The sequence below is a fragment of the Anoplopoma fimbria genome, chromosome 9 (genome assembly GCF_027596085.1).
Source record: "Anoplopoma fimbria isolate UVic2021 breed Golden Eagle Sablefish chromosome 9, Afim_UVic_2022, whole genome shotgun sequence".
NCBI classification, from domain to species: domain Eukaryota; kingdom Metazoa; phylum Chordata; class Actinopteri; order Perciformes; family Anoplopomatidae; genus Anoplopoma; species Anoplopoma fimbria.
The window spans coordinates 16,558,178-16,573,660 of record NC_072457.1 but is presented as its reverse complement, the minus strand read 5'-3'; the positions used below and the strand labels follow the sequence as shown (position 1 = coordinate 16,573,660).

General features: G+C 41.6%; 2 protein-coding genes across 2 annotated transcripts in view; one reads left to right on the top strand and one right to left on the bottom strand.

Annotated features, from left to right (window-relative positions):
- The window catches only part of LOC129095413 (deoxycytidylate deaminase-like), a 6,073-nt gene extending 5,735 nt beyond the window's left edge, over positions 1–338 (top strand). The window contains exon 5 of the mRNA XM_054603839.1: positions 295–338. Coding sequence (XP_054459814.1) covers positions 295–338 — 44 coding nt within the window. The remainder of the gene's footprint in view (positions 1–294) is intronic.
- Positions 57–15,483, bottom strand: part of tenm3 (teneurin transmembrane protein 3) — a 143,461-nt gene continuing 128,034 nt past the window's right edge. The window contains exons 40-50 of the mRNA XM_054605005.1: positions 10,078–10,278; positions 9,296–9,355; positions 8,210–8,554; positions 7,100–7,344; positions 6,835–7,016; positions 6,408–6,610; positions 5,749–5,859; positions 5,492–5,634; positions 5,274–5,398; positions 4,128–4,258; positions 57–1,738 (exon numbers count right to left, since the gene is read on the bottom strand). Coding sequence (XP_054460980.1) covers positions 983–1,738; positions 4,128–4,258; positions 5,274–5,398; positions 5,492–5,634; positions 5,749–5,859; positions 6,408–6,610; positions 6,835–7,016; positions 7,100–7,344; positions 8,210–8,554; positions 9,296–9,355; positions 10,078–10,278 — 2,502 coding nt within the window. The 3' untranslated portion in view covers positions 57–982. The remainder of the gene's footprint in view (positions 1,739–4,127; positions 4,259–5,273; positions 5,399–5,491; positions 5,635–5,748; positions 5,860–6,407; positions 6,611–6,834; positions 7,017–7,099; positions 7,345–8,209; positions 8,555–9,295; positions 9,356–10,077; positions 10,279–15,483) is intronic.

Genomic DNA, 15,483 nt, shown 5'->3' with positions numbered 1-15,483 from the left:
GGAACTGACCAAACAGATAATAGATAAGAAGGAAACAGAAACAACTCAAAGTTTTGTTTGGATCAGATCATGGTCCATTCCGGTGGTGGTGGTGGTGGTGTAATAATAGTAGTAATAGTGGTATAGGTAATAGTATGTAAATGTTTTTTTGTTCATTTTTTCATCCCCTTTTGTCTGAAGCAAACGCAAGTTTATATATAAAACAAAACAAAAAATCCAAACAGAAAATAATGTCTTTTTTTTTTTGTCCCTCATACAAATTGTTGTCCTTTTTTTTGTGCCCATCTCTCTTAGAGAGTCCACAACAGTTCCAGTTCCTTCAGCCATGGACACAGTAGATCCGATGGCTCATGAGGGTCTATAACCCAGAGCAGCGGGTCACACCTGGACCCGCACAGATGTGATACCTGCAACACCTGCGAGGGATCCACAGACATTTGTTATGTCGACTGCTCTGACAGTTTACAACTGTCTAAATGCTTGGGGGCTCATCTCGTTGTGACGGCTACGGAAATGCTCTGTCGGCTATCCGGACGAGCTTCTACATCCCGCTGTTTCACAGCTAGATAGAACACGATTCTAGCACTCAGGTTAGCCCCGCCTACCAGAGAGAGGGGGAGGGGCATACGTGCAGGCTGTTTAAAGGCAGACGGAAGGATGAAAGAAAGAAAATATAGATAGAAAAAGAAAGAGAGAGACAGAAAAGGCATCGGTCAAAAGACGTAACCTTGTCGCAGGCGCATGAAGATTGTTTTTAACCATCACAACTTTAGTTTGGTGTTTCGGGTCAATTGCGTTGAAGGGCTCGCTCACTATAAATCCTACTCCTCAGAATAAAACTAATTTGCAAACATGGGGTCTCTTCAGTGGCTATTTTTAAGTCTCAGTTCAGTCTGTGACATCAGCGTTGTGTTTAAACTGAACTTCTTGTTAGTCTTTGACAGTCACACGGGGTAGAAATGAGCCGTTTGTTGATGCCGTGTTACCTCCTCCCTATCTCACTCTGCCGCAGGAACTGCATGTTGTTAGCGCTGTCGGCTAGCTCGGGGTACTGCTCTATGGACAACACATAATAGCCGTCGTAACCCAAAACCTTGCCGCTGCTCAGCAGCTGCCTTTTCTCTCCTTCCGTCCACAGCCGAACTCCTTCCTCCCCGTCTCTCACCCGCTGCTGTTCGCGGGCCCAGGCGCTTGCCAGCGCCCTCTGCCTGGCGTGCTCCAGGATTCGTGCCTTTTCCTCGTCAAGCGTCGTCCCGTAACGCACGTGGAGCGCCAGGGCGCCATACTGCAACTCCACGTCAGCGAAGCGCCGCGTCCTCCCGTTCATCACCGTCGTCGACTGGGACACTGTGACGTTCACACCGTTTTCCAGAGATTTCCTGCCCGAGGTGAGCCGCAGTGCACTGAGATCGTTCTCCGGCAGGCTGGTCTTGATGAAGACGTGCGTGTCTCGACCCTCCACTGTGTAATGTAGGTCTTCAAGGTAAAAAGCATTGTTTAAGACTGCAGCCACTTTGATGCAGTCCTCATTGGCGATGTTGAGGGCGTTGGTCACCACGCGGCCTTGGATCACGGCGAGCATCACTCCCTTGCCGACCAGAGACTTGACAGTGGAGAACCACAGCCAGGGTCTGCCGTGGTCTGAATGGCGCCGGCTGAGCTGGATCTCTGGCATGCGCTCGAAGGACAGGAAGGCCTGAGACTGACGAGTCACCTCCTGCTGGACACCTGAGATGGACTGAGGACGAGAGGAAGAGGAGCAACGTTTCACTTCATGTAACACATAAGAAGTTCATTACACAAACACTGCTTTAAAAGAACATATGTGCAAGTGGGTTAACCCTTGTATCCATCAGATTTATACGAGTGATATTACGTTGTTTAATTTGCGAAAGCTCAAGAATATCACCACCTGTCCCTAAACTTTTTGACACCATGAACAGTTCTTTTATCATTATGTGTTTCAGATTGTAACAAGTTCAAGGTAAGTCTCACAAAAATAGTTCATAAGGTTCTATCATCGTTATGCTTTTGTTTTTGCCAAATCATATTGGATTCCTTGTGCCCTGCTCACAAATCAAGTTCTTTGAACTGGTACCAAAACTGTAGGAAATTAGTGCAAAGAGAAGGGACACTGAAGAAGAACAGTGATTATATACCATCGTGGTAAGGTGCTGTATATTCTTATGTGCTCTAGCTATTATTTTAATAATACCTCTGGGTGTATATTTTTGTTCTGTGATTATATGTGTATTATATTTTGGTTCTCCCTCCCAGGGACTGGGGTAAATTATGAGATGTCTGGCTGTTTCTTTGGACAATGTATCACTTTACTGTAGCTTATGTGTTTATTATTTTATTATTGCATTTGTTGCTAGGAAATAAATCAGAATAAGGTAGAGAGGAGCAGTTGCAGAACAGCTCTGAAGCAAAATCGAGGTGATATTTATAAACACACACAAAAAAGAGATATGTGTATGTTTGTATATGTATACTAGGGGTGTAACGGTTCACAAAATTCAGTTCAATACGTACCGTATTGAACTGAACCGTGAATTTTGTGGTGCCACGGTCAGGTATGTTTTCAATACAGAAGTATAGATGGCAGTGAAATTTACTTGATTTTAAAATATTTGTATTTAATAAATCTCATAAAGTTTGTTCTTTTTGACTTTGAACAATAATAGATTCATTTGTGTACAGGAAGCTGCAGAAACAAGGCTTCTAATCTCCCACTTAGCGGTGAGGTAATGTGCCGTTACAGGCAGGTAGCTCTGTGTAGCCCTTTACATCCAGCCTCCTGTCGTCAGAGCAACAGCGGGTGATCCGGACATTGATTCTCTATTTGGCCTTTTCTAATTTTTTGGGGCATAACAGGAATTATGGTCTGGCTGAAACGGGCTCGTGAAAGAGTACCGTAACCGGGCTCATTAACATTAAGCATGTTTGTAAAGCTATGCCCTACAGACAGATGTTCCATTCTTTGGGAAACATTGGCAGAAACTTCTTCTACAGACAGTCATACAGAGAGAGTTCATATATATATATATATATACACACACATACACGTATCAACTTTTTGTGCTTGTGTGAAGTATTGTGGTTTTTTGTATGTACAGGTGTGGTCCTGGTCGATTAACAAGCCTGCAGCTTCTGAATTCTCGTGAGAAAGGCCATTGCTGCACCCACAAATAAGTCCAGTACAATAGGACTTCAAACAACACCCTCCTCATTTTCTATCCTTCCTTTCTGAATCTGCCACATCTATTTTTGTCTCTGTCTTCATTAAGCAGTGCTCATGTTGGCGTTTTTATTTCTCTGAATATCAGCAGTCTCTCTCTCTTTGCGAGAGAAGTGTGACTCCCTGATAACCAGAAAGAAGGAGGAGCAGAGAATCCAGTTTTAAGTCGAGCGAGGGGATGGATGATTGGTTTCGCTGGATGAGTATTTATCGTCTTCTCCTCCTCATTAGTCTCACTTCTTTTCCTCCTCTTTCCCCTCCGTTTCCTTATTTCCTTTTCTGAGGTCAGGTTGTAGCTATATTTCCTCACCTTTTCTCGCTTTCTCTCATTTTTAACTGCTTTGTTTATTTAGTTATGTCATTTGTTCCATGTTGTTTTCTTCTCCATTTAATCATTTTTTCTTCTTTATTGTGTTTTTATTTTGCCTGTATGAAATTAACTTTTCTTTCCTAATGGGGATTTTATTGTCTGTGTATTATCATAAGTGTGTATTTCTGCAATAACTTTAGTTTAGTTAGTAGAGTTACAAAAATTGTAGTTCACAGTTATGATATCTGTAAAATATATGTGTAGCACCTTTTAAAACAATATAATGAAATATTTATTTTTACATTTTTTTCTCTGTATGGAGCCAACAAATGTATGCTGCTGTAAGTGACATTCAAATAGTTAAAATCTATTCAAATAATAGTAATAATGTTAGAATAATACAATCATGATCACATCACTGGTTGTGGCCAGACGCACAACAATTCTTAAAGGTTTGAGCAGAGCAGCAGCATTTTCTGCTCCATGTGGATCTGCTGCTAATACAACAGGCCACAACGCTGTCAAGTCATCTGCAAGCCATCGGGCTTTCTATCTAGGAGCGTTCAGGATACATACAGGCAGGTCGTCCCACAGCTGGCTCTTCTTCATCTCCAGTGACGGCTGCGTCAGGTCAAACTTGGGAATGGGGAATCCTGGGATGGCGTTGTGGAGATGGAAGCCAAATGTGACCAACCAGATATTGACATCTACAGAGAGAGAGAGAGGGAACAGTGGATGTGGAAAAGAGGAAAATCAAATAATTTAAGAATACGTCGCTTCGATCATTTGCACTCAATAGAGGCATCTTTATACATATCTTATAATAACTTAATAAACCCAATTAAAAGGTAGAATATGCATTATTTCCCCATGAAACAATGTGTAGACTGAGCAAATACAATCCCTCTCAATCATCACATGACCCACTAGAAGTGTGCGGCGGTGTCTGCATATGCAGAGACGCTGCCCTCTGCCTGGATTTTCTCTTTTCTTGTGTTCAGGATGTTTCTGGGTGTCAGCAAATAGCAAATGGCGCAGTAACATCAACGCTTCGTCAGCCTCCTTGGGGTCGGACACCCAGGCACCCTTTAGTGTCTATGATACAAAAACTCAAATTCCCGATCACTTCATATATCTGCCACAGGTCTACTTTCCTCCAGGCAGATGGAACTTTTTGGCACCTTTCGCATCAGACTTATTTCACCTCACTGTTTAATTTTTCCTAAACATAGCTTTCAGATAGTGTTGGGAAATGAAGCAAAAGTATTTTTGCATTTCTGAGAATTCAAAAACCCCACTCACTTCACTAATCAGGCTGATGAAAAACAACACAAAAAACACTATATGTCGGCAAACTGCAGGAGTGAAGTGGATTCAGTATGTGGATAATGTAAATGAATGCAACACATGAATGTCACAATTTCTCCACAAGCAAATGAAAGAATCACTTTCTGTTTTTAAAAACAGCTCGGAAGATAGATATATGTTTGGTAATCCGGCTTAAACATTTTTAGTTCCTACGTATACTTTTTAAATATGAAGTAAAATAATGAACTGCAGTTAACAGAAGGAGAGCCATTATAGTACTTTGCAGGACAGCTGTACTAATATTAGCACTTGAATACTCCTGTTCCACGTTTTTCTCATGGACAATCTACACCCAAAAAGTACTATCCCTTATCTTACACGCTAATTCATTTTCTGTGAATGTTTCCTTCTTACCTGTGACATATTCTTTGACCTGATGAATCTTGCTGATGGGGTTGTTTCCTCGGAACATGTAGAGGTTGAAGGGCTGGGGGTCTTTACCAACACGTGTCCATGTGCTGATGTCAGGAGTGGTCCACCTTTGTAAAGAAATCACACGCACACACTCAAAACAACAGCGTCCTATTGTAGAGAATGACCTCTCCCACTTGGACTGTAAAATGAGTGAATACCTTCCAGCTGGGATGTCGTAGTCTCTGTCTCCAAAGTGCAGCAGTCGTGTCAGAGGGTCGTACAGGCCTCCATGGAAACCAATCACCAGCACAAAGTCTGGGTTGGAATCAAAGTAGACCTCCCCGTACGCCGTGTACTGCACCTGCAAAAACACACACAGATTTATGATCTGATATGGAGACACAAAACCATTTCAGTAGCGGACACACATACACACATTCAAAATACACTCTCACACATTCACACGCACACATACCTGTTTAAGCAACAGTCCGTTGTTGCTGAAGACAGCCAGAGGGGTCCCGGTGTTATCACATGCAATATAAAACTCCTCTCCACTGCTGATCTCCATAGCAAACACATGGCCCTGTGCAACAATAAACATAACAATTAAACACATTATGAATATAATGGTAAACAGACTTGCTGTTGTATTAGAACTCCACGTGGCAACAGGAGGGCTATAAATAATGGCGCCCCATTATTTTGAATTATTGTGTGTGTGTATATGTATCTGTATTCATAACAATGAAACACTGTTAAAGGGTTTCCTAACCTGTGAAGCATTCAAAGTATTTTTATGTGATAAAGTGGTGTTGCTACAGAGAGAGCCATCACCTCCTCTCTAATTGAGATGCTGCACATTCACCGTGTTTTCCCTATGGTCATTGGAGGGAAACCTGCTCCACATGGACTATCATAAATCAAAAGTTGAGAGTGAAAATCAAAAGTGACTCATAAGAAGCAGTGAGTGGGAGGTCTGTTCAGAGAAAGCAGGACTCCTTTACATTCTGCACAGTATGTCTGTCTCTAGCTAGAAATACCAGAGAACATTTGAGATAAATTGTACTTTCCAAATACAGTATTCTAGCAATAATATCATCACATTCAGAATGGCTTCTCCAGTGCAGCTACCTGCAGATCGTAGTAAAAGGACGTGATCTCGGAGCTGGAGTGGTTATAGACGTGGGTGATCCTGGTGGGGTAGTTCAGGTCAGCATAGAAGAACTGCAGGTGTTGGCCCAGGCTGTTTCTAGAAGCCACGCGCCGACCCAAACCGTCGTAACGGTACTGGATGGTCCAGCTGGCCGCTTTACTGTAGACACGAACTAGAAGACCTGAATCACAGACGATAGAAAGGAAGGCAAAGGATGACAACGTTGGAAGTATTCATTTCAGTGGGATTGTTACTTTGCTTGAAAATGCTGAAATTTAAAAAAAAATTAAAACTAAATAAACTAGGGTTTATGTACTGCTGCACTGGCATTTAAAAGAACAAACTTTGCGCCAAAGCTAATTCATTTAATTTAGGTTTTTTATATACTGCTATTGTAACTCCTACCTTTGGAGTTGTATTCAAATATCTCGGCGCCTCTCTGTCTCAGGAAACCATCTTCGTCCAGCCTGTACTGAACGTCTCCCAGGCGAGTGATCCTGTCCCTCAGGTCGTAGCGTAGAGGGGTCAACCGTCCACTGTTGCCCGGGTTCAGCAAATGCAGATTCCCATTCAGGTCATAATTATACCTGGAAGGTCAGAACATGAAACTGTTGACATCTGGCGTCATCAAATGATGTTGCTTTTTCTCCGTTTAATGTTAGGATCCTACCTCCACATCATCTTCTCATTGAGGGAGACCGTCTGCAGCTGTCCGTCAACGTCATACTCGTAACCATACTTGGTTGTGTTGGCGAACGGTCCAATCTTGATCTCCCGCTTGGTGACTCGGCCCATGTTGTCGTACTGAATGGTGATCCAGTACATCAGAGACCTGAAGATCTCATACTGGATCTCCTTGATGCGGCCGTGCTGGTCGAAGTGTTTGGTGTAGGTCATCACTGCTGTGGAGATGATCTAAGACAGGGGGGATAAACGATACATGACTGACCAGACGAGACATGGGCATTAACTCTAAACAAGAGCCAGTCAGGGTTTTTCTTAGAACCAAACACATTGCCACCAGTTGTATTGGAGGAATTGAAGCAAATGGGACTAGCACCCGGGACATTGCTGAGTCCCGCGTCAAACCAAAAGTCGACGATGTAGTTAACCGTAGTTTTGCTAGGTGGCTTATGCACTGCACTAACACCAAGTTCCATAAGTTACACAACAAGTGTGCTAAACTTTAACCCAAACCAGGATATTTTCCTAAACCTGACCAAGGTTTAGGAAAATGATCTGCTGCTACTAAACCAAATTTATCTTATTAAATTTGGTTTGTATTTTAAGGATTACATGGAAGTCACCATTTCTTTTCCTCTTCCTCCTCACGGTTCAGTGTTCGCATTTCAGAACCTTTCATTTATTGCGTCTTTTGTTGGCAGAGTTAACCATATGAATAAAATACGTACATTTATTGATTACTGTTCTTAATAATAATGCTGTCACCTACACCATATCATATGTCATATCATCAGTGATGGAGACATTTTTCTTTGTGTTTTTTCTAGCCATATCTCCAACCTTAGTCTCACTTAAAAGGACGTCGGAGGGTGAAAAATTGAAGTCGAATAATTGAGGCTTTAGCTGGGATGTCAATCAGGAGGTAAACGTCCAAATTTAGTATGTATGATGTCTGTGCCTTTAAATGCCAGATTAATATAAAACTATCACCTCTAACTGCAACGACTGATCCCCTCATCAAGATTCATGAGGTACTTTTTCTTACTAATCCATCATTTAAGGACAATTTAAATGAATGCAGCCAATCCCCTCTTACCTGATTGATATCATAATAGATGACTCCGAACTTCCCAAACTGCTCCACCTTCCCAGATATATCATCGAACTGATAGAGATCGATTGGCAGCGGCGTCTCATTGATTACAGCCTGCATGCTGGTGACTCTGAAGCTGTTGTCATAGGTGTAGTCGAAGCGCGCGTTCACCATCCCGTCCTCGCTGAAGCGGAATATTTGCCGGTCGACCAGCGGGCCAATCTGGCGGTACCGGATGGAGCAGATGAAGCCTTCGCTCTGCAGGTTGACGGTCTTCAGCACACCAGCCGTCTCGTCGTACGTGAAACTGACCCGCGTTGAGTCATAGAGAATCTCTGCCAGCTTGTTCTGGGGAGATGAATAAAACAGAGCAGTATGTGTTTACTATAATGGACTTGGTAGCCTAGCAGATCCCATTCATCCAAGATCAGCTACACCATCAGTTACATTTAATGGCTGCCATGCAGACTTGAGTGGTCTATTCAAGCTGTCAAAGCCCCTGTTCTTTCTCTGCTGCAGCTGCTGCACCACCACCCTGGGGTCCGCCTGACTCTGTTTCTTCATGATTCGGGCTGAACTGATGATCTCTCCCTGCCATGACTGTCAAGTACGCGATGCAAAAAAAAAGATCTTCTTTTAATTTATCATACATGTTATATATCTGATTATGCTGTTCTGGATCTTGGGGAAAAATAAATTTTAATAAAATGTTCTCACAATGTGTAACTATTCATAGGTGGGTTTACAAAAAATGATTAACAATTGAAGGAGAAATAATAATTCATTCTAACGGTCCAAATTTTGAATGATTTAAAATTATTTATTTTAATAATATTTTTCATTGCGTAGAAGAGACAGGCTGATACTCACACACTGACACACACACACACACACACACACACACACACACACACACACACACACACACACACACACACACACGTATAAAACATTGGATTTATTATATTATAAACTACATGTACTTGAACATAATGTAAAGAAAAAATTTAAAACAAAAATGTACATTACTAATGATTTGTTTTTACTACTGATTATGTTAAATCCATTCAAAACAAAAAAATCACGTACCTGTCTGCGATATTTGTAGAGTATGCGGCGGCCAGTGCCTAGATGGGCAACTCTGAGGAGCTGGAGAGGGAGGAGAGAACGTCAGTTTTAGAGAGGAAATATCATGCTCATTTCCAGGCTCATGTTTCTACTAGAACATGTTTATATGCTTTAATGGTAAAAAAAAATCATATTTTTGGTTTGAATATATCTGTGTTCACCCTCCGTTTTAGCGCCTGTCTCTTTAAGTTGGTTGTCAAGATGTGGATGGTATACATTCTTATGAGCATGCATGTGTCAGAGGAAGGGGAGTCAAATCTGAATGGCTTGATGAATCACATGTTTTCTAATGTAGGCTAACAGTAAAATGACTGGGTTGTCTTGTTTCATGTTGTGTGTTGGTAGGCTCCTCCCCGATAATAACATGAAAATGTTATAACCTCAATGGGTCTCTAATCACACTGGAACAATCCTTAAATGATTAAAGATTCATCATGAGTAAGCCAACCTGTCACCTGGTGGGACTTAAAGCCACAAAACAATATACTGTTGAACTACAATGTCTTCTACAAATATAATGGGTAACACTTGTAGCTGCAAGAAGAAAGATACAATAACAGAACGAAGGAAAACTAAAAAATCCTAGCCTAAGTAATGAATTGCACTTTATCACACACACACACACACACACACACACACACACACACACACACACACACACACACACACACACACACACACACACACACACACACACACACACACACACACACACACACACACACACACACACACACACACACACACTGTCCGTCTTCAGAGTAGTCCACAGTGACGGAGGCGTTGCTCTCTGGGGGGTTGTAGATGTTCCTGTAGTATCCTATGGATCTGATAGTCTGCATGGTGTGTCGAGCCACGCTGGGCATGGTGACCGCTGACAACCGGTCCCCCGAGCCATAGTCAAAGATGTACTGGTGCTGGCTGTGCAGCAGCAAGACCATGGACTGTTGGACAGATAGGGCAGAACAAACATGCCATTAGAGCAGTAAAAGACACAAGAGAAAAAGCGCAATGAGACGCTTCACATGAACTGGAAAGTGGGCAGGGCTCCAAATCTCTACCAGTATCGGATGCAAGGCAGAGGCAAGGCCAGAAGAAACAAAGCACCGGCACTCTCAGATAAACTGCCTTTTTTTAATTTATTGTGGGCAAATAGATGAATGTGTTGCAGCTGGAAGCCATCTTCAACATAACCACTCTAGCAGTAATGCTAATTGTATACACACAGGTGAGGCGCATTAACACAACGTCGTGGAACATCCTGCATAAAAATCTATGTATAAATAAATAAATAAACTAATTATATTCATATTAACTGTTCAAGCAGATAGGGGCATCCATCATACCAGGGAAGCACTGTAGTGGGAGGCAAACATCCATATCTAACCACAGAAGTTTGTAATAAACATAAAGCTCCTCACACACAAAATAAAAGTGGTGTTCCGCATGAACCTTAAGCTAAAGGTAATGTCACTGAGCACATCCACATCATGAACATTCTAAATCAATGAGGGAATCAGGTGCATCCTTCAATCAGCTTCTATTAGATGAATATCTTGATATTGCTGTGCCATCTGGCGGGGTTGTGTCCCACTGGACCTTATGCAAAATCCCACCTGCATGAGAGTGAGACAGCTAGCCTTGCATTTTAAGTAGTGCTTTATTTGCGCTCCTCTGGGGAGATCACAACCCAGCTAACAGTAGAAACTTAGCTGAGGTGTTCTATACCATCCAGGTCCATCCACATCACACCTGGATCTATTTGGAAGATTTTGCTGTTGGTTTTAAATAGCCGTTGACGGGCTTCCGCCGTTCTTTGTTAAGGCCTTTAACCCTAAAGGAGTTTGGCAAATCTCTTTCGTCATGTGATATGGAGCATTAAATTAGGTTGGACAGAGCACTGAAGTAACGCTGGCTTTATCTACGTCGTCCGTTCATGCTTTACCAGCTCATTCACCAGCTGCATTAATACAATTAGGAGGAAAATGAGGTAGTCACGTGTACTAATCTGTCGATTCACTTTTGCTAAGACTGCTGCCACAGCAGCCTCCACCACTCCTACGCTGCCCTCCATTAATTTCTGGCACTGCTGATTTTCAATGAGGACACTATATGATTCAATGTTCATGCTTGTCCTTCTTCAGCCCAGTATCTCACCTGAGATGCACTAATTTGTTGCTCTGTCTGCCAGAGTCTGGCCTGAGTTATTGTGCTTTTGTGCAGTTTGTGGAACTGAACCACAAGTGGGGATGTTATTTAACAGTCAAACACAGAAACACAAAAAAACAAGGACAGTTATGAAATGATTTTTGAAAAAAAGCAGCGAGTGAATAGGCTTCGGCTTGTACATTGTCAGCCAACCTTCCAGCAAACAAAGCCCAACATTTCCAAGCACACATGGCAGGGCGAGGAAAGAGCTTTCACAGAAAAACATGACACGACATGTTTACTTCATAACTTCATTTTTCCTAAACTTGGATGCCCTGCTACCTCATCCGTCCCATGGGTGTTTCGAACGCTGCACTGGCATTGGGGCCTGGGGCTTAGCACGCATAGCTCTTCTACATGAGGAGGAAAACTCAACTTTTGAAGAACAATTCAACACCAATTCAACCCCCCTTTAAACAAAGACAAAGCTATCACTTTCAGGGAACCTCTGGGACCCTCCTACACTGTCATTAGTAGTGGACAATAATCTTAAATGTGAGGAGAATGCAGATGTAATCTTTAAGAAGAGACCGCTGCAACTCTTCTTGGTCTAGAACATAACTCTTTTAATCTCCTGGGTGTGTCCCCTTTGCTCAGGCAGGAAGTAAAGGTCACCTTGACCTCCAACTAAACAGGTTCGAGGAGCGAAACTGTTAAACCGTTAAAATGGCTCCTTAGGAAATGAAAGTGTGCTTTTAAGATTTTTTTTCCAAATTTGCTTTAAAATCTTTCATGGAATTAAACTGATCAGATTTGATGTATTATCGTGCATTACTGTTTTTATGTCTTTTATACACCATGCATTTGGTTTGTGTTGTCAGAAAGTAGCTTGACCATTATGGTAGAGTGGACCAAGTCTGTATTGTCTGTCAAGTCTGTACGCTCTGAGACTAGATCTTGCTCATCTTATAAATATCTATCTATCTATCTATCTATCTATCTATCTATCTATCTATCTATCTATCTATCTATCTATCTATCTATCTATCTATCTATCTATCTATCTATCTATCTATCTATCTATCTATCTATATCTATATATATATATAGGGTATATTGGGTATATACATTTATTGTGTGAATCTAGGGGTGACAGCTGGTAAAAGTAGCAAAAATTTGTTATTGGTTGTATTTCAAGAAGCACATTTTACATCCAATCCCAGTGCTTATGTTAACAAATAAATCAGACAATGCAGAGGTAATTAAGGGATATCTCCACAGTTTGTCTTCACCCATCTTGAAATAACATCCTCTCTCTCTGAGCACAAGACGAGACAAAAAAAAGCGGTCTATTCCTGTGCTTGTGGTGTTTTCATAAATTATAGCATGTTGCTTCCATACGGATGCAGTCATGATGTTGACTGTGTGTCACTGTGCATGATGAATTCTGCTTTTTGACACAGTAAGTATTACAGCAAGGAGAGAAAGTGATAGCTGGAGGAAGTGAATGAAACACAAGTGCAAGAGAAGACGAGAGTGTGCATGGAGTGACATAGACAAGGAGGGAACGATCTCCTCTTCCTGTTTGTCTCCTCTTCTCATCCCTTGTTTTGTCTCTTGTTTTCTGCCTTCCCTTACTTCTTTTTCCATCGTTTGTCTGCTTTTTTCTCTTGTCTTTAATTCAGTCCCTTCTCCCTTTGTCAGTTATCTCTTATTAATTATTGACTAGGGTATTGCTATTTCTTTCCAAACTGTCGCCCAGAAAATAATTACCAAGAGCATTTTCACACTGAACACAGATATGCTATGAGAACGGCTGCTCATTTACATGCTGTGGCCGTTAGCTCCCATGATTTTTGCTACAATTAGTCTTTATTTGTTGATTTTTTTTGTGTTCATCACTAATGGCCTATGACAGAATACATTCATCAACATCTGATAAGGAAGCGTGGGGAATAAGTGCACCAACCAGCCATATCTGCCAGACCAAACCCCACCAAACTGCTCAAGAGAGGAGAGGCTGAAAGCAGCAGGAGGTTGGTGACTGTTGAGCCCACATCTTTACAGAGTCTTTGCTTCATTGTTCACCCCAGATCAAGTGCTGGACTGAGCAAAGGACTCCGATGGGACGAGAGGAGGTGGACTCTGTGTTTGCATCATGATGGTTGGTGCTCAAACACAGTCAAAGTTGAACAACAATGTCATAGTTTAATTTTTAATGTGAAGGTGTCTACCATATTATTTGCCAGGATAATTGGTTTTGTTGCTGCTGTTTGTTACGAATGGGCTACAACTGAATTTCATTGTGCATCCTTGTGTTGCATAATGACAATAAATTATCCCTGAATCTTTGAATATTATCCGGCAAAAAAAGTGACCTAGTGTTTTTTCGGAACAAAGTTGATTTTTCTGAGCTTACGTACCGAATAGAGGCATCAATCGCGCTGTGCGGAATGAGGAGAGGTGGGCCTGTATTTATGAAACAACGCAAAGGCTCTGTATTCCAAACCAAGATTTGATACTTTTATCAACTTTGATAAATGCAGGGCAGACCAGATCAACTCCTTCTGTTCAGACCGTTCACAATGAAAGCCCTAGACACATAAAATACCCAGCATAATATTTGCAGGAGAGTATTTAGCATTTTCGGATCGTTTTTTTGTCATGCCCACGGTTTGTAAAGGCCTCAACACTCCAAAGACTGCTTTTAAAGAACAACATACAGGTATAGATTATCAAAATGTCTATTAATCCACTTTTCCTACATTTCTACTTTTTTCTTCTGACCTTGTTATTCATTTATTTCTCTCTCCTTATGTCTCTCCAACTATATCAGTCATGTTTCCATACTATCATTCATGTCTCTCTTCATCCACAGTGGACGTTATTTCTACCCCTGTTTCAGTCTCTCCCTCTCTCTCTGTAACATGCTTTAACCGAGCTCCCAGCATCCCTCGGGTCTTGTTTCCACAGTAGTAGGGCTTTCTTTGCAGACTCTCTGAAATGTTCCTCTCCGTCTCTCTTCGTCCATGTCTCTCACCATGCACAAACAAGGCTTGTTGTTAGTGTTGGGCTCTGCCCCTCTGTCTTCCTGAGCAAACAAACACATAAAGGGTCTAATTTATCCCTGTCTTCTCCTCCTCGTACCATATAGTTTTATACTTCATTCTCTGGTCCTCCTTAAGAGATAACGTGGCCTGAGTCTATCTGTTAAATCATCTGTTTTCCTTCAGTCACCTCTCCTTTCCTCACATGTCTCCTTTTCTCTTTGATGGACAATTTGAGTGCATTACTTTTTTAAGAGAATTATTTTTACAGAATTTGAAATGTGTCTCTCTCTACCCTTTTGAAACACTATGGTCACCGGCAAAACACTGTCACAGATCCAAAATTTCCAGGTGTAGGTAAGCAGATGCTACTTTGCTTTTACACATTTTAATAACCCTTCAATCTCACTGCTTGCTTGCCAATTTGAAAGAACACTGAGACCTTTAATCTGTGTCTTCAACCTGTAAATTCCAATCCTATAGAAATGTGGTGAAAAGAGTCCGTGCCAAATTAGCTGTAAAATCCAAGCTATTTCAACTATGGCCGTGGTTAATGTGACTTTGTGATATATTAATAGACTTGTTTTATTGAAGAATTGGCGCTAACAAAGCTTTGTTGATTAAGTGATAAACACATGTTCCTAGAAATTTTTCACAGTAAAAAACTTAAAAGCTTTTATTTTGAAGCAGCAAAATTAGGATTATGTTGGGTTCAGCAGTAACATAACTCAGACAGCAAGTCTCAGATGAGCTCCAGCCCCAGTTTTCCTCCTCTCTTCCCTTTGCTCTCGCTCATGAGTGCAGAGGAACTTCCTTGTGGGGAGAAAATGATGGAGACCTACTTTGATAAATTGTCCAGATTGTGCCTGCATGCTGTGTACACCTCACTGAGATCAGAACTCAGTGGTCTGGCTGATGGGATCCCAAAGTCAGCAAGATTTGGTCTCGACGCAA